General features: G+C 43.9%; 1 protein-coding gene across 1 annotated transcript in view; it reads right to left on the minus strand.

Moving 5' to 3' along the window:
- Positions 1-25,903, minus strand: part of LOC124776394 (protein yellow-like) — a 148,046-nt gene that overhangs the window by 2,865 nt on the left and 119,278 nt on the right. Inside the window, exons 3-4 of the mRNA XM_047251367.1 lie at positions 17,977-18,390; positions 8,532-8,893 (exon numbers count right to left, since the gene is read on the minus strand). Coding sequence (XP_047107323.1) covers positions 8,532-8,893; positions 17,977-18,390 — 776 coding nt within the window. The remainder of the gene's footprint in view (positions 1-8,531; positions 8,894-17,976; positions 18,391-25,903) is intronic.

Consider the following 25,903-nt stretch of genomic DNA (forward strand, 5'->3'; position numbering starts at 1 on the left):
CATACCATCACCCTGGGTGATACGCCAGTATGGCGATGACGAATACACGCTTCCAATGTGCGCTCGCCGCGATGTCACCAAACACGGATGCGACCATCATGATGCTGTAAACAGAACCTGGATTGATCCGAAAAATGACGTTTTGCCATTCGTGCTCTCAGGTTCGTCGTCTAGTACCCCATCGCAGGCGCTCCTGTCTGTGATGCAGCGTCAAGGGTAACCGCAGCCTTGGTCTCCGAGCTGATAGTCCATGCAGCTGCGAACGTCGTAGACCTGTTCGTGCAGATGGTTGTTGCCTTGCAAACGTCCCCATCTGTTGACTCAGGTATCGACACGTGGCTGCACGATCCGTTATAGCCATGCGGATAAGAAGCCTGTCATCCCGACTGCTAGTGATACGAGGCCGTTGGGATCCAGCACGGCGTTCCGTATTACCCTCCTGAACCCACCGATTCCATATTCTGCTAACAGTCATTGGATCTCGACCAACGCGAGCAGTAATCTCGCGATACGATAAACCGCAATTACGATAGGCTACAATCCGACCTTTATCAAAGTCGGAAATGTGATGGTATGCATTTATCCTCCTTACACGAGGCATCACAACAACGTTTCACCAGGCAACGCCGGCCAAATGCTGTTTGTGTATGAGAAATCGGTTGGCAACTTTCCTCATGTCAGCACGTTGTAGGTGTCGCCACCGGCGCCAACCTTTTGTGAATGCTCTGAAAAGCTAATCATTTGCATATCACATCATCTTCTTTCTGTCGGTCAAATTTCGCGTCTGTTGCACGGCATCTTCGTGGTGTAACAATTTTAATGACCAATAGTGTATATCCTGTAGATCAAACACATTTCAAGGATGTTGATTCCTGTGTTACACCGTTGTTATTCACCTACAGTATCATTGAGTGTATCAATAGGAGATCTCACACTGATTCCACACTTCTAGATTTCCAGAAGGTTCTTGATACCGTTCCTCATAAGCGGCTTATAATGAAATTGTGCGCCTATATAGTATTGTCATAGTTGTGCTGTCAGAGAGGCCACAGCTCGTAGTAACTGACGGAAAGTCATACAGTAAAACCAAATTAATAGCTGGCGCTCCCCAGGAAAATGTTACAGGCGCTTAGCTTTTCCTAATGCATGAAGGTGATGTAGGAGACAATTTGATCAGCCTTCTGAGACTGTTTGCAGATGATGCTGTTATTTGCCGTCTAGTGAAGTCATCAGAACACCAAAACCAATCACAAAATGATTTGGAGAAGGTATCTGTAAGGTGGGAGAAGTGGCAATGGAATGTAAATAATGAAAATTGTGAGGTCATCCACAGGAGTATTTAAAGGGATCCGCTAAATTTCGGTTTCGGGATAAATCACTGCAAATCTAAAGACTTTTATTTCAGCTAGATACATATGGATTGCAGTTTCGATTAACTTAATTTGCAACCGTCACACGTTGTGCGGTAAGCGATCGAAAGAGTGTGATTTATCGGGAGTACACCTACAATATGCAACAGATGCACTGAAGACGCTGCCAACATTACTGCAGTGAGATATGGGATCCCTGTCTGATAGTATTAATGCAGGATATCGAAAAAGTTCAAAGAAGGGCAGCTCTTTTCGTAGTGAAATAGGGGAGAGAGTGTCCCAGATATGAGACGCGAGTTGCAGTGGCAATCATTAAAAAAAGTGCGTATTTGGTTGCAGTTAGATCTTTCACAAAATTTCTGTGAGAAACGGTCTGAATGCGAAAATATTATGTTGGCTCCTCTGCCAGGCACTTAACTGTGAATTGTGAAGTATTGGTGTAGATGTAGTTAGTACAGATATTTTCAATGGAAGTAAAGTCGAGTAATTTAGCTGAACAGTCCACGTGCGATAGCGTGTCTGAATGTTCATCAAACCAGGAATGTATGAGTTTAGCCTCCTAAAAGAGTCGCACTAGTATGCTGCAACAAACACCACTCTCATTCTAACTTACCATACTTTTAGCTCGTTAATGTCAACAGGCATAGTTCCGTTTAAATTAGGGTAAGTTTGAGCAAATAATACTCTTTCTAAGTGTTATTACAATTCGTACATAGGCTAAGAGTACAAGCCCCTGACTACCAATTCATCCTGTGAAAACTGCACAGCAATATCTGCGGTGCAAGTTTTAGGCGATTCACTCTATATACCGTGTATTTATAATTAAATGTTTAGGGTGCTGTAGTGCGGGCCATGTGAGTCGCAGGATGCTGTAACATCGCAAGTACGTTCTCTAAGCGGTGCGCTCGCCGAGTATGCTGACAAAAATAATAGTTCCACTTTCTGTCACGAAGTGAAAAATATGGCACTGTAAGCAGTTAGAACGTTAAATGAGTTCCTGATTTGACGCCTGGCAGCTTGTGTTGATTTCTTTTGTGAAGCGACTGCTGGTGTAAAGAGTTAAGAAGGTTGAAGTTTTCCGTAGAAAACGCAATGGCTGCTGAAAAGAAAGAGCGTACACTGCTGGTAAAGTTTTTTTTATCAGGACGGCAGCGACATTAGCGCTGCATTGCAGGAATATCGATGACAGAAACAGCTGCGAAGAGCTGCCATGTCAGTAAAATGGGCTAAGAAATGTGATCAAGAAATGTGAAGAAACTGGTGAAATAGGTTCTGCAGAAGAGAAGGTGGCGGGGGGGGGGGGGGGGGGGGGGGGAGGCGGCGCATTCCCAAGGAAGTTGTTAGTGAAGTTGTAGCTATAGCCGACCGGGAAGCACTTGTCTCAAATCCTGCAGCCAATGGTCTGGCTGTGTCGTGGAAATCAGTATTGCAAAATCTTATGCGGCCTATTTTACACTGATATCTCTATAAGACTCTAAATTTGCACCAAATGAAGTCCCAAGACGGGCTTCAGAGCCATGACTTTGCCGTTCGTTATCTGGTACGCATGGAAAAGGATGACTTGTGGCCGCAGAATATTCTTTGGATGGACGAGGCACATTTTACTCTGCACAGTCTCGTGAATGCACAGAACTGACGCATATGGGATTCTGCTATGCAGCATGTTGTGCAGGAACATCCACAGCACTCTGTTTATTTGTCCTTGTGGTGTGGTTTCAATCCTTCATTCTCGGTACGTTTTCCTTCGAGGCGATGACAGCTGTATGTTACAAGAACCGCCTAGTGTAACGTGTGATTCAAGCCTTGCAAGAATGCAACCACTATTATGATGGCAGACGGGACGTAACGACATGTCGCTTGCCTGGTGGATGATATACTTTGAGATATCTTTGTTAACGATCATCATCTCTAGGCAATTTAAAGATGTGTGGCCATCCTGACCGACCGAACTAAATCCACGTGACTTCTGGTTGTGGGGATATCTGAAGGATACCGTACGTCGACGAATCGCTCTAATTACACTGGCTTTGTTGCGAGCTAGTGTCGACCATGCCATGCTTCAGATACAGCACGTTGCTGTGTACAGAGACTCATACAGACCATATGTTGTAACTTATGACCGTATCCTAATAAACCTGCCAGAACCGCTCTTATCATGTGTTTGATCGTTCCCCCTCTCGCCCTGCGCAACTCCACACTCTGACTTCTTACAGTGCCATATTTTCACCTGGTGGCAGAAATTGGAACTACTATTTTGTCAGCATAATCCGCGAGCGGAGCAATGAAGTAACATACCTACGGTGTTTCAGCGTACTGCGATGTATACAGTCTGCACAGCAGCACTCGTAACACTGTCAGTTTTTACATATATATATATATATATGAAGATGGTATCTGATCTTTCGGACATGTCCGAAACCATCGGTGACCATGCAGCTCTTTAAAATGAAATTACAATGAAATGAATACCCCTAGCTGCATATAGGCGTTGATATACGGACGGACACGAACCATGGATCTCCTGCTGAGACATGTTCGCAAGAACACATACCATCTTCGTAGTTAAGGCTCGCCGGCCATTTGACCATCTTCTTCTGTGCGGATGCACAAGCAGTGCTCGAACCCTTACGGGAATCGGCAAAAAGCCGCGAGTAATGAGTATAATGGGCAGGGGCACTATGACTATAGTGCGGGACAGTAAGTTGGGACTGTGGGTCTCCACGGGAGGCGCGCCAGACATAAGTCCCTGCAGGCGTACTATCCTGTGTGTCCTTAGTGGCTCAGATGGATAGAGCGTCTACCATATAAGCAGGAGATCACGAGTTCAAGTCCCGTTCGGAATACACATTTTCAACTCTCCCCGTTGACGTATATCAACGCTTGTATGGAGCTAGGGGTATTAATTTCACGGTAAGTTTAATTATAACCATCCTGCAGTTCTCTCATGCATCTCGTGCCAGCAACGGCGTCACGTGGCACTTAGTTTGGTGGTAAGCAGTGGTCATAATATGTATTTATCTCAGTGCCCCCCCCCCCCCCTCCTAATCTGTCATGCTATTGATCATGTTTCAGTTTACTCATTTTGAGCCGCTAGTGGCGATCTGTAATAACAGATTATAGAAGATGAACTTCTTTGCCAAGATAATAACTTTTATCTCGATAATAGGTTTCGATAATCAATGTTCCTATCCTCAGATCTCGAGAGTCAGGTTTTGTATATTTCTCAGAATAGCCGTACGAGAACTCGTAAACTGGCGTATACGTAGCAAATTATAAGACTGATGCAGAGGCATGTCAGAATTGCTGTTGTTGTTGTTTTTGTTGTTGTGGTCTTCAGTCCAGAGACTGGTTTCATGCAGCTCTCCATGCTACTCTATACTGTGCAAGTGTCTTCATCTCCCAATAACTACTGCAACCTACATCCTTCTGAATCTGCTTACTGTATTCAAGTATTGGCCTCCCTCTACGATTTTCACCCTCCACGCTTCCCACCATCACTAAAATGGTGATCCATTGATGCCGTAGGACGTGTCCCACTAACCGATCCCTTCTTCTAGTCAAGTTGTGCCACAAATTACTCTTCTTCCTGATTCTATTGAATATCTCATCATTAGTTAGTTTCCTACTCAACTACTCTTCAGCATTCTTCTGTAGCACCACACTTCTAAAGCTTCTATTCTCTTCTTGTCTAAACTATTTATCGTCCATGTTTCACATCCAAATACTTTTAGGAAATATTTCCTGAGACTTAAATGTATACAAGATGTTAACAAAATTCTCTTCTTCAGAAACGCTTTTCTTGGTATTTGCTAGCCTCTCTACTTCCACAATCATCAGTTATTTTGCTTTCCAAATAGCAAAACTCATCTAGTGCTTTAATTGCCTCATTTCCTAATGTGATTCTCTCAGTGTCACCTGATTTAATTCTACATCTACATTTATACTCCGCAAGCCACCCAACGGTGTGTGGCGGAGGGCACTTTACGTGCCACTGTCATTACCTCCCTTTCCTGTTGCAGTCGCGTATGGTTCGCGGGAAGAACGACTGTCTGAAAGCCTCCGTGCGCGCTCTAATCTCTCTAATTTTACATTCGTGATCTCCTCGGGAGGTATAAGTAGGGGGAAGCAATATATTCGATACCTCATCCAGAAACGCACCCTCTCGAAACCTAGCAAGCAAGCTACACCGCGATGCAGAGCGCCTCTCTTGCAGAGTCTGCCACTTGAGTTTGCTAAACATCTCCGTAACGCTATCACGGTTACCAAATAACCCTGTGACGAAACGCGCCGCTCTTCCTTGGATCTTCTCTATCTCCTCCGTCAACCCAATCTGGTACGGATCCCACACTGACGAGCAATACTCAAGTATAGGTCGAACGGGTGTTTTGTAAGCCACCTCCTTTGTTGATGGACTACATTTTCTAAGCACTCTCCCAATGAATCTCAACCTGGTACCCGCCTTACCAACAATTAATTTTATATGATCATTCCACTTCAAATCGTTCCGCACGCATACTCCCAGATATTTTACAGAAGTAACTGCTACCAGTGTTTGTTCCGCTATCATATAATCATACAATAAAGGATCCTTCTTTCTATGTATTCGCAATACATTACATTTGTCTATGTTAAGGGTCAGTTGCCACTCCCTGCACCAAGTGCCTATCCGCTGCAGATCTTCCTGCATTTCGCTACAATTTTCTAATGCTGCAACTTCTCTGTATACTACAGCATCATCCGCGAAAAGCCGCATGGGACTTCCGACACTATCTGTTAGGTCATTTATATATATTGTGAAAAGCAATGGTCCCATAACACTCCCCTGTGGCACGCCAGAGGTTACTTTAACGTCTGTAGACGTCTCTCCATTAATAACAACATGCTGAGTTCCGTTTGCTAAAAACTCTTCAATCCAGCCACACAGCTGGTCTGATATTCCGTAGGCTCTTACTTTGTTTATCTGGCGACAGTGTGGAACTGTTCGAACGCCTTCTGGAAGTCAAGGAAAATAGCATCTACCTGGGAGCCTGTATCTAATATTTTCTGAGTCTCATGAACAAATAAAGCGAGTTGGGTCTCACACGATCGCTGTTTCCGGAATCCATGTTGATTCCTACATAGTAAATTCTGGGTTTCCAAAAACGACATGATACTCGAGCAAAAAACATGTTCTAAAATTCTACAACAGATCGACGTCAGAGATATTGGTCTATAGTTTTGCGCATCTGCTCGACGACCCTTCTTGAAGACTGGGACTACCTGTGCTCTTTTCCAATCATTTGGAACCTTCCGTTCCTCTAGAGACTTGCGGTACACGGCTGTTAGAAGGGGGGCCAGTTCTTTCGCGTACTCTGTGTAGAATCGAATTGGTATCCCGTCAGGTCCAGTGGACTTTCCTCTGTTGAGTGATTCCAGTTGCTTTTCTATTCCTTGGACACTTATTTCGATGTCAGCCAGTTTTTCGTTTGTGCGAGGATTTAGAGAAGGAAATGCAGTGCAGTCTTCCTCTGTGAAACAGCTTTGGAAAAAGGTGTTTAGTATATCAGCTTTACCCGTGTCACCCACTGTTTCAATGCTATCATCATCCCGGAGTGTCTGGATATGCTGTTTCGAGCCACTTACTGATTTAACGTAAGACCAGAACTTCCTAGGATTTTCTGTCAAGTCGGTACATAGAATTTTACTTTCGAATTCACTGAACGCTTCACGCATAGCCCTCCTTACGCTAACTTTGACATCGTTTAGTTTCTGTTTGTCTGAGAGGTTTTGGCTGCGTTTAAACTTAGAGTGAAGCTCTCTTTGCTTTCGCAGTAGTTTCCTAATTTTGCTGTTGTACCACGGTGGGTTTTTCCCGTCCCTCACAGGTTCACTCGGCACGTACCTGTCTAAAACACATTTTACGATTGCCTTGAACTTTTTCCATAAACACTCAACATTGTCAGTGTCGGAACAGAAATTTTCATTTTGATCTGTTAGGTAGTCTGAAATCTGCCTTCTATTACTCTTGCTAAACAGATAAACCTTCCTCCCTTTTTTTATATTCCTACTAACTTCCATATTCAGGGATGCTGCAACGGCCTTATGATCACTGATTCCCTGTTCTGTACATACAGAGTCGAAAAGCTCGGGTCTGTTTGTTATCAGTAGGTCCAAGATGTTATCTCCACGAGTCGGTTCTCTGTTTAATTGCTCGAGGTAATTTTCGGATAGTGCACTCAATATAATGTCACTCGATGCTCTTTCCCTACCACCCGTCCTAAACATCTGAGTGTCCCAGTCTATATCTGGTAAACTGAAATCTCCACCTAAGACTATAACATGCTGAGAAAATTTATGTGAAATGTATTCAAAATTTTCTCTCAGTTGTTCTGCCACTAATGCTGCTGAGTCGGGAGGTCGGTAAAAGGAGCCAATTCGACTATATTCCATTATCCTTTGCTTTTGTTGATGTGATTTAAAATGGAATGATCATATAAAGTTGATCGTTGGTAAAGAAGATGCCAGACTGAGATTCATTGGAAGAATCCTAAGGAAATTCAATCCGAAAACAAAGGAAGTAGGTTACACTACGCTTGTTCGCCCACTGCTTGAATATTTCTCAGCAGTGTGGGATCCGTACCAGATAGGGTTGATAGAACAGATAGAGAAGATCCAACGGAGAGCAGTGCGCTTCGTTACAGGATCATTTAGCAATCGCGAAAGCGTTACGGAGATGATAGATAAACTCCAGTGGAAGACTCTGCAGGAGAGACGCTCAGTAGCTCGGTACGGGCTTTTGTTGAAGTTTCGAGGACATACCTTGACCGAGGAGTCAGGCAGTATATTGCTCCCTCCTACGTATATCTCGCGAAGAGCCACGAGGACAAAATCAGAGAGATTAGAGCCCACACAGAAGCATACCGACAATCCTTCTTTCCACGAACAATACGAGGCTGGAATAGAGGGGAGAACCGATAGAGGTACTCAAGGTACCCTCCGCCACACTCCGCCAGGTGGCTTGCGGAGTATGGATGTAGATGTAGATACGCAATAACCTGATGTCGAGATCTGAGGATGGTGCACTGATTACCGAAACCGGTTATCGAGAATAAAGGTTATTAATATCGATCGTGGCAAAGAAGTTTATGTCCTGTGACACGCGAGAGGCGAGGTGGTGCTGACCTGTAGGCGACGACGCTGGCGGTGTCGGTGGCGGGCTGCCAGGAGGCGACGGCGGCCTCTGTGACGGGGCTGATCCAGACGGCGCCGTCGCGCTGGTCCACGTGCAGCACGGCCGACTGAGACGACTTGTGGCCCACGACGGACACCGGCAGCTCCTCCAGCTCGCGCAGAGGGCCGCCGCGCAGCGCCGACGTCGGCACCGAGAAGAGGCGCGTCTCCGCCATGGGCTGGAAGTAGAGGAGGCGCGAGCCCGAGGCGGGCTGCCCGTGGCCGGCCAGGGGGTGGGGGTGCAGCTGCGGCTGCGGCGGAGACAGCGCCAGGCCCAGCACGCCGTCCATCAGCGTGAACGACTCGCCAGCCACCTGCCGCACAACACCGGCTCTCAGCTCCCAATTACAGTTGCGCTCTACCAAAACTACTGTACTTTTGGTAAAGTATAGAAATGACGCACTAAACAGTAGGATTACCGGTGGTATTGGTGGCTTTGGGAGGGAAAGAAACATAAATGGAAGTGTGAATGAGAAACTGGGAGCCGACGACTTCTCTTTGGGTTTTGTTTGTTTTGCACATAGCACTGGTCAACACTGAAAATGTTTCTGGCTCTAAAACAGAATTATGTATTTCCATCCGCTGAATTACAAAGTCGCCATAAATGTGCCATATTAGCTCCTGCGTTGGTTACATTTTATTTTTACAGTCAGGATTTTCAGTTTTCAGGAAATTTCGATTTCAGAGTTGGCACATCTCTCCAATAACAAAACACAAATGCTTTTAAGCTGTTTTTAAGTTATGAAAATAGATACTGTTGCTGTGCCTGTGAGTTTTCATACAGTTTCTGCTGTAATTACAGCAGAATTTCTGGTTTGAGAGCGCTTTTGTAGTGTAAAATTCGTAAAAATGCCACGAAACTGTGTAATTAAGGTGAATAATTTTTGTTACCCTTGCAGTGAAATAATATTTTTCTCACCGAAACGCAATCTCAAGCCTTTTTTGAAGCATTATTTTGGTATGAAAGTAGGGAACCAGGACACGCCTTAGCCGCCACGCAACGCATGTTTAGTACCACTTCGAGAATGGCTAAAAAATAAGAAACGATCGATGGCTTTTGCTGTGCTTATGGTTCGGCTTGAGCCTACAAACCATACAGATGACTGCTATATTGCTTGACTTCACCTATAATGGTAGGATTGCCTATGAAGAAAAGAACAGTTCTGTACCCGAATCTTCGATCTGCTAATCGACCTCTTCCGCATTCCGGGCTTTTACCAGTTCCTACTCCACCCAGAAAATTGTATGTTTGAAGTAGAAAATGAAGACAGTGTAGAACAAGAAGAAGGAGAAGAGCCAAACAAGCCGTCCACATCCCGTGACCCTGATTTTAAGGGAAAAGCTGATTAACCGCACAGAATGAGTCAAGCGGAATTGAGTGATCTCATTGGAGATCTTGTTATGTCAAATGAGAAGACAGAAATTCTTGGGACTCGATAACAGCTATGGAATCTTCTAGAAATTGATGTCACAGTCCTACAGTACAGGAAAAATCACATCGAACTGCTTCCCTTTTTGGAGAAGAAAAACAATCTTGTTGCTTGCTGCTAAATTAATGAGTTGATGAAATCTTTGAATTTAAACCGTGATCCAACTGAATGGAGGCTATTCATAGACTCCAAGCTTAGTTTGAAACCTGTGTTACTTCACAATGGCAACCGTCTTCCTTCTATTCCTGTGGGTGATGCAATTCACACGAAGAAGACATACGCGAATATGATAGCCCTCTTCGACTCAATCAAATATCATGAAGACAAATGGGAAATATGTGGTGATCTAAAAGTCATTTCCATACACTTAGGAATGCAGCTAGAGTACACAAAACATTGCTGCTATTCATGTATGTGGAACCGTAGGGATAGGAAATCACATTATATTAAAGCAGATTGGCCTACAAGAAATCTTAACCGTAGCTAGAAAAATGTCGTTTCCGAGCCTCTCGTGGACCCAAAAGACGTTCTTCTTCCACCCCTGCATATCAAGGTGGCTTTGATGTAAAATTTTGTCATAGGCGTGAACGAGGAAGGATGGGCCTTTAAGTACAAAAGAGAGAAATTTCTGGGATTAAGTGACGTATAAGTTAAGGAAGGTATTTTTATTGGACCACAAATTCGAAAGCTTGTAAAGGATGTTGCAACTGACAAAGTTTTGGAGGGGAAAGAAAATGGAGCTTGGGAAGCCTTCAAAGAAGTTGCTCGTGGATTTTACACAAGAAGAGAAGTGATAACTACACAGTTGATGACAGTGTTCCTGCAAAAATATCTTAGAATCCCTTTTCTCCACTCCCACCCAGACTTTGTCCCTTCTAGTTGTGGAGTTGTCAGTGATGAACATGGAGAAATATTCCATCAGGACGTTTTGTGTTATTGAAAAGAGATTTCAGGGCCATTGGAATGAAGCAGTTCTTGCGTATTACTGTTGGTCTTTGTGTAGGGCTGCTCCGGAACTCCGTCGCAGAGGCAAGCTAAAAGACGACGGTCTCGTGCAGCCACCACAAGATTCTCTTCAGATCCAATCATCTGTGACGTATTCTTCCAGCAATTTAGAAGTCTTAAAACGTAACTACCATTTAAAAAACTCCAAATACATTTCAGTTGTTGTTAGCATATGTGATTAATGCGTATCTTTTTTCTTAACCCGTTAATACGAAATACTTGCACCTAGTGGGTATCACAGAAACCAGAGCTAAGGAAAATTTTTCATTGTCATATTCGATTTTGTCGACCCAAAATTAATGAAAATTGACTCATGAAGCGCAAGAAACATTAAATTTTTTTTATTGGCCAGTATAATTAGAACCTCACTTCGTTCAGTGTTAGTCCATTCTATATGTTATATCCGTATAGAATATAAATTGTATTTTTGATTAATAAAAATTAGTTGTTCGTGTTCCCTTGTGCTTTTTTCTAATCAAAGCAAATGCTGCAAAGGATGCAAATACAGTTTACACTGACGTGACGAAAAGGATGGGATAGCGATATGAACGTACACGGAAGGCGGTAGCATCACGCAGACTAGGTACAAAAAGGCAGTGCTTTCGCTGAGCTATCATTTGTACGCTGGTGATTCGTGTGAAATGATTTTTCCGACGGGATTGTGGCCGCACAACGGAAATTAACAGACTTTGAATGCGGAATTGCAGTTGGAGCTACACGCATAGGACTCTTCACTTCGGAAACCGTTAGGGCATCCAGTATTCCGAGATCCATAGTGTCAAGATTGGGTCGAGAATACCAAATTTCAGGCTTTAGCTCTCAGCACGAACGAGGCCTTTACTTAACGACCGACAGCACCGACGTTTGCGTAGAGTTGTTAGTGCTAACAGAGAAGCAATACTGCGTAATCAGGCAATACTGCGTAATCAGTGTGGGATGTAAGAGGAACATATCCGTTAAGACAGTGCGGCGGAATTTGGCGTTAATGGGCTATTGCAGCAGACGACCGACGCGAGTGCCTTTGGTAACAGTGCGGCACCGGCTGCAGCGCCTCTCCTGGGCTCATGACCCTATCGGTTGGGCCCTAGATGACTGGGAAACCATGACCTGATCACCTGAGTCCCGATTTCTGTTGGTGGGAGGTGATGGTAGGGTTCGACTGTGGAGCACACCCCACGAAGCCGTGGACCCATGTCGTCAGCAACGTACTGTGAAAGCTGGTGGTGGCTCCGTAATGGCGACCATTTACAGCCGTTCACGATTCCACGTTCCCAAACTTGTCAGTTGTTTGATATTCGTTTGAAAAACATTTTGGACAATTCGAGCGAATAAAATGGCCACCGAGATAGTCTGACGTGAATCCCATCGACATTTATGGGACATAATCGAGAGACCAGTTCATGCACAACATCCTGCACCGGCACTATGTTACGAGGCATCCCATGACTTTTGTCACCTTAACGCACATGCACAAACATAAAAAAATCCATATAATTTTTGTTGTTATTTTATACTCAGTAGAATGTTCTTCATTATGATCAAAGGCAACATTTGCTGTTATTATTGATAAGTGACAAACTCTTTCATAAATAATAGAAACTTATATATGGTCGACTAAGTATGTAAATTGCGTTTTCTAGCACTATATGATGAATCTGTAATTTTTTATTCTTACTACAACATCTGTCCGTTTCACATTACAAATCAGCAGGTTTAAAATAAAACCTGAACTTAAAATTCACAGTTTCAGTCAAATTGCTATAAATACTGTTGATTTTAAATAAAAGATAAGATGATAACTATGTAGAACAACAATGTTTCTCAGGTAACTCGGGCCTTTATATACTCTCAGTCAGTTTTTCTAGACGGTTCATCGCTACCGGTTCCGGGGGAGCATCTAGTGAGGCACTGACGCATACACAAACAAAGGGATCGAAATGAGGTAAAGGCATGCGACACATCTAACCTACAGGTAACGGGTTACGATCCTAACTGACTGAGGCTTCTAGGATAACTAGCATAGTCTACGCTTACTTACGAAAGTCTGCGGTAGACTACAGTAGTTGTACAACTCTACTCTCTATGACATGGCGTAACAAATATATAAGTAGTTTAAATGGATTATATCTCCAAACTACTTATATGGATTATATCTCCAAAGGAAACTACAGCCGTAATTTTTCCCGAAGGCATGCAGCTTTACTGTATGATTAAATGATGATGGCGTCCTCTTGGGTAAAATATTCCGGAGGTAAAATAGTCCCACATTCGGATTTCCGGGCGGGGACTACTCAAGAGGATGTCGTTATCAGGAGAAAGAAAACTGGCGTTCTACGGGTCAAACCGTGGAATGTCAGATCCCTTAATCGGGCAGGTAGGTTAGAAAATTTAAAAAGGGAAATGGATAGGTTAAAGTTAGATATAGTGGGAATTAGTGAAGTTCGGTGGCAGAAGGAACAAAACTTTTGGTCAGGTGAATACAGGGTTATAAATACAAAATCAAATAGGGGTAATGAAGGAGTAGGTTTAATAATGAATAAAAAATAGGAGTGCGGGTAAGCTACTACAAACAGCATAGTGAACGCATTACTGTGGCCAAGATAGACACGAAGCCCATGCCTACTACAGTAGTACAAGCTTATATGCCAACAAGCTCTGCAGATGATGAAGAAATTGATGAAATGTATGATGAGATAAAAGAAATTATTCAGGTAGTGAAGGGAGACGAAAATTTAATAGTCATGGGTGACTGGAATTCGACAATAGGAAAAGGTAGAGAAGGAAACGTAGTAGGTGAATATGGATTAGGGCTAAGAAATGAAAGAGGAAGCCGCCTGGTAGAATTTTGCACAGAGCATAACTTAACCATAACTAACTCTTGGTTCAAGAATCATGAAAGAAGGTTGTATACACGGAAGAACCCTGGAGATACTGACAGGTTTCAGATAGATTATATAATGGTAAGACAGAGGTTTAGGAACCAGATTTTAAATTGTAAGACATTTCCAGGGGCAGATGTGGACTCTGACCACAATCTATTGGTTATGAACTGTAGATTAATACTGAAGAAACTGCAAAAAGGTGGGAATTTAAGGAGATGGGACCTATATAAACTGAAAGAACCAGAGGTTGTACAGAGTTTCAGGGAGAGCATAAGAAAGCAATTGAGAGGAATGTGGGAAAAAAATACAGTAGAAGAAGAATGGGTAGCTTTGAGGAATGAAATAGTGAAGGCAGCAGAGGATCAAGTAGTTAAAAAGACGAGGGTAGTAGAAATCCTTGGGCAACAGAAGAGATACTGAATTTAATGAATGAAATGAGAAAATACAAAAATGCAGTAAGTGAAGTAGGTAAAAAGGAATACAAACGTCTCAAAAATGAGATCGACAGGAAGTGCAAAATGGCTAAGCAGGGATGGCTAGAGGACAAATGTAAGGATGTAGAGGCTTATCTCACTAGGGGTAAGATAGATACTGCCTACAAGAAAATTAAAGAGACCTTTGGAGAAAAGAGAACCACTTGCATGATTACCAAGAGCTCAGATGGAAACCCAGTTCTAAGGAAACAAGGGAAAGCAGAAAGGTGGAAGGAGTATATAGAAGGGCTATACAGGGGCGATGTTCTTGAAGACAATAGTTCGGAAATGGAAGAGGAGGTAGATGAAGATGAAATGGGAGATACGAAACTGCGTGAAGAGTTTGACAGAGCACTGAAAGACCTGAGTCGAAACAAGGCCCCGGGAGTAGACAACATTCCATTAGAACTACAGACAGCCTTGGGAGAGCCAATCCTGACAAAACTCTACCATCTAGTGAGCAAGGTGTATGAGACAGGTGAAATACCCCCAGACTTCAAGAAGAATATAATAATTCCAATCCCAAAGAAAGCAGGTGTTGACACATGTGAAAATTACAGAACTATCAGTTTAATAAGTTACAGCTGCAAAATACTAACGGGAATTCTTTACAGACGAATGGAAAAACTGGTAGAAGGCGACCTCGGGGAAGATCAGTTTGGATTCCGTAGAAATGTTGGAACTCGTGAGGCAATACTGACCCTATGACTTATCTTAGAAGGAAGATTAAGGAAAGGCAAACCTACGTTTCTAGCATTTGTAGACTTAGAGAAAGCTTTTGACAATGTTGACTGGAATACACTCTTTCAAATGCTGAAGGTGGTAGGGGTAACATACAGGGAGCTAAAGGCTATTTACAATTTGTACAGTAATCAGATGGCAGTTATAAGAGTCGAGGGACATGAAAGGGAAGCAGTGGTTGGGAAGGGAGTGAGATAGGGTTGTAGCCTATCCCCGATGCTATTCAATCTGTATATTGAGCAAGCAGTAAAGGACACAAAAGAAAAGTTCGGAGTAGGTATTAAAATCCATGGAGAAGAAATAAAAACTTTGAGGTTCGCCGATGACATTGTAATTCTGTCAGAGACAGCAAAGGACTTGGAAGAGCAGTTGAACGGAATGGACAGTGTCTTGAAAGGAGGGTATAAGATGAACATCAACAAAAGCAAAACGAGGATAATGGAATGTAGTCGAATTAAGTCGGGTGATGCTGAGGGAATTAGATTAGGAAATGAGACACTTAAAGTAGTAAAGGAGTTTTGCTATTTGGGGAGCAAAATAACTGATTATGGTCGAAGTAGGGAGGATATAAAATGTAGGCTGGCAATGGCAAGGAAAGCGTTTCTGAAGTAGCGAAATTTGTTAACATCGAGTACAGATTTAAGTGTGAGGATTTTGTTTCTGAAAGTATTTGTATGTAGTGTAGCCATGTATGGAAGTGAAACATGGAAGATAAATAGTTAGGACAAGAAGAGAATAGAAGCTTTCGAAATGTGGTGCTACAGAAGAATGCTGAAGATTAGATGGGTAGATCACGTAACTAATGAGGAGGTATTGAATTGGGGAGGAGTTTGTGGCACAACGTGACTAGAAGAAGGGATCGGTTGGTAGGACATGTTCTGAGGCATCAAGAGATCGCCAATTTGGTATTGGCGGGCAGCGTGGAGGGTAAAAATCGTAGAGGGAGACCAAGAGATGAATACACTAACCAAATTCAGAAGGATGTTGGCTGCAGTAGGCACTGGGAGATGAAGAGCTTGCACAGGATAGAGTAGCATGGAGAGCTGCATCAAACCAGTCTCAGGACTGAAGACCACAACAACACAACAACAACAACATATGTCCAAAAGAATGAACTGTAATCAATACATATCTTTATATTTGGTATCAAATGTTTGAACGGATTGAAAATAAGACTCCCCAGAAAGTACATGAATGATTTTTGTCTGAATTTTCGTAGTCAAATGAAGAGTGGCAGGAACAGAAAGGGGATATCAAATTTATCAGGGTGAGATCTACTTTAGCAGAGTAATATTAATTGAAACTTCCTGGCAGATTAAAACTGTGTGCTGGCCAAGGACTGGAACAAGGAATCTTTCCCTTTTGCGAGCAAACGAACTACGCTCCCCAAGAACGACTCACGACCCGTCCTGGCACCTTTACTTCGGCCGTTAACTCATCCGAGACTTCACAGTACTTCCGCGCTACTTTCGGCTCTAGCACTCTTGCGAGGAAGGGTACTGCGGACACATAGCTTTTCTACAGCTCAGACGTCTGCCCCGTCACAGCCCAGGCTGTGGCTAACCCGTGTCTCCGCAGTACCCTTCCTTGCAAGAGTGCTAGAGCCGCAAGTAGCACGGAAGTACTGTGAAGGCTCGGATGTAGTAGACGAACTGGCGGCCGAAGTATAGGTGCCAGGACGGGTGGTCACTCTTCCTCGCGTAGCTCAGTTGCTACATCACACATCACAAAATGCGCCGGCGGGAGTGACCGAGCGGTTCTAGGTGCTTCAGTCTGGAACCGCGCAACCGCTACGGTCGCAGGTTCGAATCCTGCCTCGGGCATCGATGTGTGTGATGTCCTTAGGTTAGTTAGGTTTCAGTAGTTCTAAGTTCTTCGGGGCTGATGACGTCAGACGTTAAGTCCCATAGTGCTCAGAGCCATTTGAACCTTTCGAAAAAGGCAAAGATCTTGAATTCGAGTCCTGGTCCGACACACAGTTTTAATGTGCCAGGAAGTTTCATATAAGCGAACACTCCATGGCAGATTGAAAATTCATCCTAGAAATATTTAATTGCTTGAAAGTAATCACAGTAAATAACAAAAACGAAATTAGTTACTTGAGGGAAAATTGTTGTCCGAATTTTCATAGCCAAATGAAGAGCGGGAAAACGATACATGTCGTATCAAATTGTCCAGTCTTAATCTCATTTTATCTATGTTGGATCTTGTGAATCCCGAAGCTGTTGCTGATTGTTGGTGAATCACGGCACAAATATTTTAAAAAGTTTAATTTTAGTGCCATAACCATTTCGGACTATCGTGCCGATCTTCAGATGGCTAACATATTTCGTTACATAGGTCTTTTGATCAATAGCATGTCGTGTGCTACATATACTTCAGTGCAATATTTGAGTGTTTAGTGCCACTTTATCGGTTGTTTCATTAATGGAAATACGCTAAAGTGCCTGCATTTTTCAATATATATGTGAAGGTTGCATGTTTTTCATTGTGTGCGATTTTATTTGTGTCATACTGATGTTCCCTGCCACTTTGTATTACAATTTGACGCATCACTATGTGGCTTTCAGTGTTGTGAAAAGCACGTACATCTAACAATGTTACAGGATCGGAAGAAGACAGCGTAGGTCTGTCGAAAGCGCTAATAGTAATACCAACAATTACTAGCGAACCTGGCAAACTTGATTCTTCAAGAATAACATAAAATTCAATCGCCCCCAACGACTGGCACAGTGTCAAACATGTACTCGAAGAATTTGGCTCATCCTTGTTATTATGGAGTGATAATGCGAGTTGTCTGGTTACTGGAATGAGAGTAGGTGAAGGAAGAAGGGGAGGTGGTGAGGCTGGGTGGAGGGCGGCCTACCTGGAAGGCGCTGCGGTCGGGGTGCGGCCACATGTAGGACTGGCTGACCCTCCAGGCGGAGTCGCGGCCCGCGTCGTACACGACGAGCCCGGGCGCGGCGCTGTCGCTCATGTAGACGAAGACGTCGTCGCACGAGCGGGAGCCCTCGTCGTCGATGACGAGGTTGGTGAGCAGCGAGCTGGGCCGCAGCACGTCCTGCGGGAAGGTGACGGAGCGCACGGGCGCGTCGGTGCGCAGGTCGAACACGACCAGCTTGGGCGGGCAGACGCGCGTGAAGGTGCCCAGCGAGTCCATGAGGCCGCTGTCCAGCACCCACAGCCGGTCGCAGCGGTCGGCGCGCGCCCGGTACACCGACACCAGCGTCGAGCAGTTGGGCCGCGACGCCGTCGAGTGCCACGCCCAGCTGGGGTAAGCCTGCAACGGCCCACACCCACACTTGCAACAGCTTCTGTCATTCTGTCTGTCGTGCAGGAAGAGAGGACAGCAGTTACATTTTTCCTTAAGTAGACGCCGTTTTACAAATAAAACAGTTTACTGTGTCAACATTTATTTATTCTTCCACTACGCGTTTCGATGGCTCACACTATCATCTTCAGGTGGAGAATTTGGAACTTACAAGTTGAAAAGAAAAGAATTCGTGAGAGTAAACAGTAATGAATTACCTTGAAGAAAACGATCTACACTCCTGGAAATTGAAATAAGAACACCGTGAATTCATTGTCCCAGGAAGGGGAAACTTTATTGACACATTCCTGGGGCCAGATACATCACATGGTCACACTGACAGAACCACAGGCACATAGACACAGGCAACAGAGCATGCACAATGTCGGCACTAGTACAGTGTATATCCACCTTTCGCAGCAATGCAGGCTGCTATTCTCCCATGGAGACGATCGTAGAGATGCTGGATGTAGTCCTGTGGAACGGCTTGCCATGCCATTTCCACCTGGCGCCTCAGTTGGATCAGCGTTCGTGTTGGACGTGCAGACCGCTTGAGACGACGCTTCATCCAGTCCCAAACATGCTCAATGGGGGACAGATGCGGAGATCTTGCTGGCCAGGGTAGTTGACTTACACCTTATAGAGCACGTTGGGTGGCACGGGATACATGCGGACGTGCATTGTCCTGTTGGAACAGCAAGTTCCCTTGCCGGTCTAGGAATGGTAGAACGATGGGTTCGATGACGGTTTGGATGTACCGTGCACTATTCAGTGTCCCCTCGACGATCACTGGTGGTGTACGGCCAGTGTAGGAGATCGCTCCCCTCACCATGATGCCGGGTGCTGGCCCTGTGTGCTTCGGTCGTATGCAGTCCTGATTGTGGCGCTCACCTGCACGGCGCCAAACACGCATACGACCATCATTGGCACCAAGGCAGAAGCGACTCTCATCGCTGAAGTCGACACGTCTCCATTCGTCCCTCCATTCACGCCTGTCGCGACACCACTGGAGGCGGGCTGCACGATGTTGGGGCGTAAGCGGAAGACGGCCTAACGGTGTGCGGGACCGTATCCCAGCTTCATGGAGACGGTTGCGAATGGTCTTCGCCGATACCCCAGGAGCAACAGTGTCCCTAATTTGCTGGGAAGTGGCGGTGCGGTCCCCTACGGCACTGCGTAGGATCCTACGGTCTTGGCGTGCAATCGTGCGTCGCTGCGGTCCGGTCCCAGGTCGACGGGCACGTGCACCTTCCGCCGACCACTGGCGACAACATCGATGTACTGTGGAGACCTCACGCCCCACGTGTTGAGCAATTCGGCGGTACGTCCACCCGGCCTCCCGCATGCCCACTATAAGCCCTCGCTCAAAGTCCGTCAACTGCACATACGGTTCACGTCCACGCTGTCGCGGAATGCTACCAGTGTTAAAGACTGCGATGGAGCTCCGTATGCCACGGCAAACTGGCTGACACTGACGGCGGCGGTGCACAAATGCTGCGCAGCTAGCGCCATTCGACGGCCAACACCGCGGTTCCTGGTGTGTCCGCTGTGCCGTGCGTGTGATCATTGCTTGTACAGCCCTCTCGCAGTGTCCGGAGTGGTGGGTCTGACACACCGGTGTCAATGTGTTCTTTTTTCCATTTCCAGGAGTGTATTTACAGACAGTCGGTGAAACACAACTAGCTCTTTACTCGCACGAAGTGTTGAGTGCTATTGATTACAAATTGATTCCATAGTTCTGGATTTCCGGACACTGTACCACACAAGCGGCTCGTACTGAAATTTCGTGCGTATGGAATATCGTCTCAGTTATGTGACTTGTTACGGCGTAAAGTCAGCGCTGCCATTCCAGTCGGGAATCTCCAGAGAAGAGACGGCTGTGAGAACAGGTCAGCCAATCGCACGCTGACCGACCTCCCTCCATGAAATGATAATTAAATCAAGACCCTAAGCTGTCGACAGGCGTTGATATACATCAACGGGGACAGTTGAAAATGTGTGCCCCGACCGGGATTCGAACCCGGGATCTCCTGCTTACATGGCAGACTCTCTATCCGTGTGATCCACTGAGGGCACAGAGGATAGTGCGACTGCAGGGATTTATCCCTTGCACCACATTCCCAGCTTAATGTCCACACACTACAATCGTAGTGACCTTGCCCATTACACTCATTACTCGCGGCAGACAATCTTACCGAGTTCCGTAAGAGTTCGGGCAATGCGTGTGCATCCAGCACAGAAGAAGTAGGTCAATGGCCGGTTAGCCTTAACTATATGAAGATGGTGTCTGTTCTTTCGGACATGTCCCAGGCGAGGCACACATTTTCAGCTGTCCCCGTTGATGTTATATCAACGCCTGTCGGCAGCTTAGGGTCTTCATTTAATTATCATTTCATTCTAATATATGGTCACCTATGGTACCTGTTCTTTCGGATATGTTCGAAAGAACAGATACCATCTTCATATAGACCTCCCTCCAGCACGACAACGCCACACCAGCGGCCCCTAGGTGACGACGACATAAGCGCCGAGCCCAACTGGTGGCAGCCCACATCGAAAGCAGCTTCAACGTTAGCAAAGACCTTGTAAAAAATAACTAGACTCACTGATGGCGCTGTAGTCGCGGGATAATTTGAACCTTCGGCTGGACGCCATTATAGTGGTTGTAGTCTGATGTGTTGTGTAGTATTGTTGTTTATGAAGACCCTGGTTCAACGTTGTATATTTGTTGGGGCGTACATACAGTATTTGTTATTCGTATTTCAACTGTCTGTACGTTCCAATCAAAAGAAGTACAATGGTGAAGAGTTGTGCAGCGATTAACTGTACAAATAAATTCGAGAAAGGAACGAATATTACATTTCACAGGTATGTGGATATTTTAAGTTGTTTTGTATGTCAGTGCACTTGCTTAGTAAATGTTTTTGTAACACGGTATTAGCATAATGCCTGTGCATACATTTGCAGGTTTCCTTTCTCAAAACCACAGTTGATACAAAAATGGTTACACGCTGTCAGGAGGCAAGATTTCCGACCGACAGAATACTATTTTATATGTTCCGATCATTTTGAAGAAAGTTGTTTCCTTGAAAATTACGTAAATCGCAGAAAGCTGAAAGATGATGCTGTTCCATCCATCTTTCGTTTTCCAGACCATATACAGCAGAAGATAAATTTTTCTTTGTGAACCACATTTTATTTTAACTATAAAAGTTGAGTTGCAAGCAACACGAAATTTGAGTTAGCAGGCTTTTTATCGTTATAAAATGCAACTGAATGTGTGTAATTGTAATCTGATTTCACAACTTCTCTCGATCGAACAGTTGTTGAGTTTTATTTATTATATGAAAAAACCACACATATAAACTGAAGTGTACATCTTCGAAAGTAAATATTGTGACTAATGCGATACTGGATGCCTGCCTGAAGTCTTGTTTGTTGTAGCTGGCTGATCGGTAGTGTTTTCATGGTCTAGGTTAGGTTGAAACTTGATAATTTGGTCGTGAGTTGCCAAAGCACTACGCCATATATAACGCACTTTTCGTCATAAAATCTAAAGCAAGGTAGAGTCAGAAAATATCTATTAACATAGTGGGCAAATCATCGAGTATTTTGATGCATTTTGCGTACATCTATCGTAAATGAACTACTCAAAATGCTAGGGGTCCAGTGCATAACTTTTAGCTACAGCAGATTCCATGTACTACGTAACATAAATTCATAAACAGTGACTAGTTGCTGTTTGTTCATAAATTAAAAACTATATTGTAGTAACGCATTTAAATGAGGCATTATGTTTGTGACCTAACTCTGGGGAAGGCATTTTGTAACCAAAAGCGATGTATAAACATTCGAAATCCGCGCGTCAGTTTACCACTCTAATGGCCGCCGCCCAGCTATTCAATTTGTCCGCTCTTCACAGTCGACCACTAGTGCGGTTGTGGGGGCCTGAACGTTAGCCACTTCATTAGCTGGCGCATGGTAGCCTCTTCATTAGCAATCTCTACGTAGCACAGTTAGAGATCAGTCGTCACTGCAGTTCAGTTGACAGACTTATGCTAGTACCTGACGCTAGGACCAGGAGTCTTACTTGTATTTCTCTATTATGAAGAAGGCTGATTATTTTGTATGTCGCCCTTTGCTTGCGATACATCTATGTAATCGCACTTATGGATGATCATATATGGAGGAGTACAAGAATTCTCAGATCAAAGTTAAGTACTTGTACTTGTCTTATTGTACGAAAAACTCATTAATAAGAGTTGTTTGATTGTTTGTGTACCGAACAGAGTATGCGCGATTCCTAGACACAACATGACTGGATTTGTGATTTCCTGTCAGAGGGGTCACAGTTCGTAGTAACTGGCGGAAAGTCATCGAGTACAACAGAAGTGATTTCTGGCGTTCCCCTTAGACCCTTTGCTGCTCCTTACCTATATAAACGATTTGGGAGATAATCAGACCAGCCGTCTTACGTTGTTTGCAGCTAACGCTGTCGTTTATCGACTAGTAAAGTCATCAAAAGGTCAAAACAAATTGGAAAACGATTTAGAAAAGATATCTGTGTGGTGCGAAAGTTTGAAACTGACCCTAAATAACGAGAAGTGTGAGGTCATCCACATGAGTGCTAAAAGGAATCCTTTAAATTTCGATTACACGATAAATCTAAAGGCCGTAAATTCAACTAAATACCTATGGATTACAATTACGAACAACTTAAATTGGAAGGAACACGCAGAAAACGTCGTGGCGAAGGCTAACCAAAGACTGCACCTTATTGTCAAGACACTTAGAAAATGTACACCATTAAAATAAAGGCCTTTTTCGTTGCGACGGAATCTTCTCACGAAATTTCGATCACCAACTTTCTCTTCCGAATGTGAAAATATTTGTTAACAGCGACCTACGTAGGGAGAAACGATCACCACAATAAAATAAGGGAAATCACAGCTCGCATGGGAAGATACAGGCGTTCGTTTTTTCCGCGCGCTATACGAGATTGGAATAATAGAGAATTGCGAAGGTGGTTCGACGAACCCTCTGCCAGGCACGTAAGTATTATTTGCAGAGTATCCTTGTAGATGTAGGTGTAGATGTACGTACAAGGCACGTAGGGTCGAGAAAACGTTCCACTTTGTCGCTTCTTGCAAGTGCTCCTCACTGTGCATTTGCTTACACAGTCTCTGCAAAGGCGTTGTCAAGTCTGAGGTAGGTTTGCTTACTTTGAGTACTAAGATAATTCTAAAGTGCAATTGCTCGAGTTTAGATATTTGTTACTTTTCGTCAAAATGATATTACTATAGTTATTAAATGGATGTACGGATATAAATAACACATAAGAAAAATTTTGTTTTCCACAACAATGTTTTCGAAATATGGGACTTGCAAGGTTAAACTGTTAGTTCTTTCGCTATTTATTCTTTAAATTTGCAATACATTTACAATTAGCAACAAGTCTAAATTCAGTAACAACTCACTAAACTACACTAATTTGTGCGTGTCCATCCTTCTGATTGAAGGCTCGTAGGATTCGGCCGTCCGCTTATATAATAAAATGAAACAGTGGTATTTATTATATAGCTACCAGTTTCCGTGACTCACTACACTATCTTCAGGCCGTAACTGACGCTGAGTGGGTGGACTCCAAGCGTATACACAACCCGTCCCATTAATGATGGCCTACAACCAATGATGGTTACAGACACAACATCGCTGTTACTCTAGTCTAAGGAAACCAGCTCGTAGACGTCGGCCACTGCTGGTGTCGTGTATACGATTGGAAACTACCCCTCAGCGTCAGTTAAGGACTGGAGATGGTGTAGTGAGGCACCGCAGCTGGTTGCTATATAATAAATAACATTCATTTTATTACATAAATTAATTTTGCTCCTACAATTGATGACTTTCATACTTACACAGACGTCCATATTCTGTTACATCCCAGCCATATGTTGATTTTTTTTTAAATAAAAGAAAAATGAACAAATGACCATTTAATAAATATAATAATTGAATTTTGATGTGCAGTAACGAATAGCTAAATTCCAGCAATTGTAGCTTACAGTTAGTATTCTTTGTATTCAAAGTGTGGAAACATATCTCTGAATGTGTAACATCTTTCAAGTGACATTATGCAAACAAATGTACAGTGAAGGCCACATGCAACAAGTAGTAGTACGCAGCATTTCTTCGACTATACTTAGCTTATAGGTACACTGTACTCCTTTACATTCATATTAACAGCGCGTTTTCTGAAAAACCAACTGTATTACCACCAAAAGACGCAACATAACCTGCCTTTGGTTTCCTGCTGTAGAAACGCGTATATGGTTTTCACTAACCCCATCGAAGTAACTATGCAATTCTCCACCTGAAATCGACGGTGTGAACCATCAAAACGCGTAGTTAAGAATTAATAGGTGACTGACGTAGTGAATTCTTTTATTTACTTTATCAGCAGTCGCACCCCACATGATACCATCCCTTATGGACGAAAGATTCAGAAGTCGTTTTGTACCGTGACCTATGATCTCTTGTATTTTACGTTTTGCGCACACATATCCTTGATTGTGACCCTTGAAATTTTCCCGGCGTATCGAATATTCCACAAGATTTCGGGATTGCAGCCGGATCTCATCGACTTCTTTCCACGATATTTCGGCTGACAACCTTACACCCATCTTCAGGCGAGTGTTTGACACTGGAGATTGCTAGTGCAAGTCGCTCTATTTATACGTAAAAGTGCCGCAGGCGCGCATGCGCAAGTTACCGTAGCATGCGCGCCACCTGTCGATTCCAAGGCCCTCTACAATATTACTGCATCTATGGAGCGCAAACGAATGCGTGAAAAAAGTAAAACATGCACGCAGACGTGTCCAAAACAATAAAATGCAAAATTTCAATATTAAAATTAAAATTACTTGTCGCTCGACATGTCAGAAGCCATAAAAAGTTTTCTTTTGGTTGAAATTAAAGAACTCAACGGGTCCCAGGCCTTATTCAATAAAAGGCCGCCATCACGGTTAATGAGATTTTCCGCTAAACGTATTTCCACGGATTCCTTCACAACTGAATCCCAGAAGGATCTCGATGGGGCCAAGATTTTCGTGGCCGAATAATCCATAGTATGTCCTGTGGAAATACAATTTTCTGCTATGGCCGACTTAATGGGCTGTAAAAGGCGAGTGTGGCGCTCATGTTCAACGCAGCGGTCGTGTACTGTGCGTGTGGATTGACCAATGTAGGCTTTCCCACACTCGCAAGGTATTTTATAAATTCCAGCCTTCCGTAATCCCAGATCATCCTTGGCTGAGCCCAGAAGAGCACGCGTCTTTGTAGGTGGCCGGAATATTGCTTTCACACGATGTTTCTTTAAAATTCTGCCTACTTTCGATGAAATGTTCCCGACATATGGGAGAAATGCTCTGGACTTAAACACCTCCTTATCCTCTTGATCTTGTGGGTGTTCACGTTTTTTCCTCCT

The sequence above is a fragment of the Schistocerca piceifrons genome, chromosome 2, assembly GCF_021461385.2.
Source record: "Schistocerca piceifrons isolate TAMUIC-IGC-003096 chromosome 2, iqSchPice1.1, whole genome shotgun sequence".
Lineage (NCBI taxonomy): Eukaryota > Metazoa > Arthropoda > Insecta > Orthoptera > Acrididae > Schistocerca > Schistocerca piceifrons.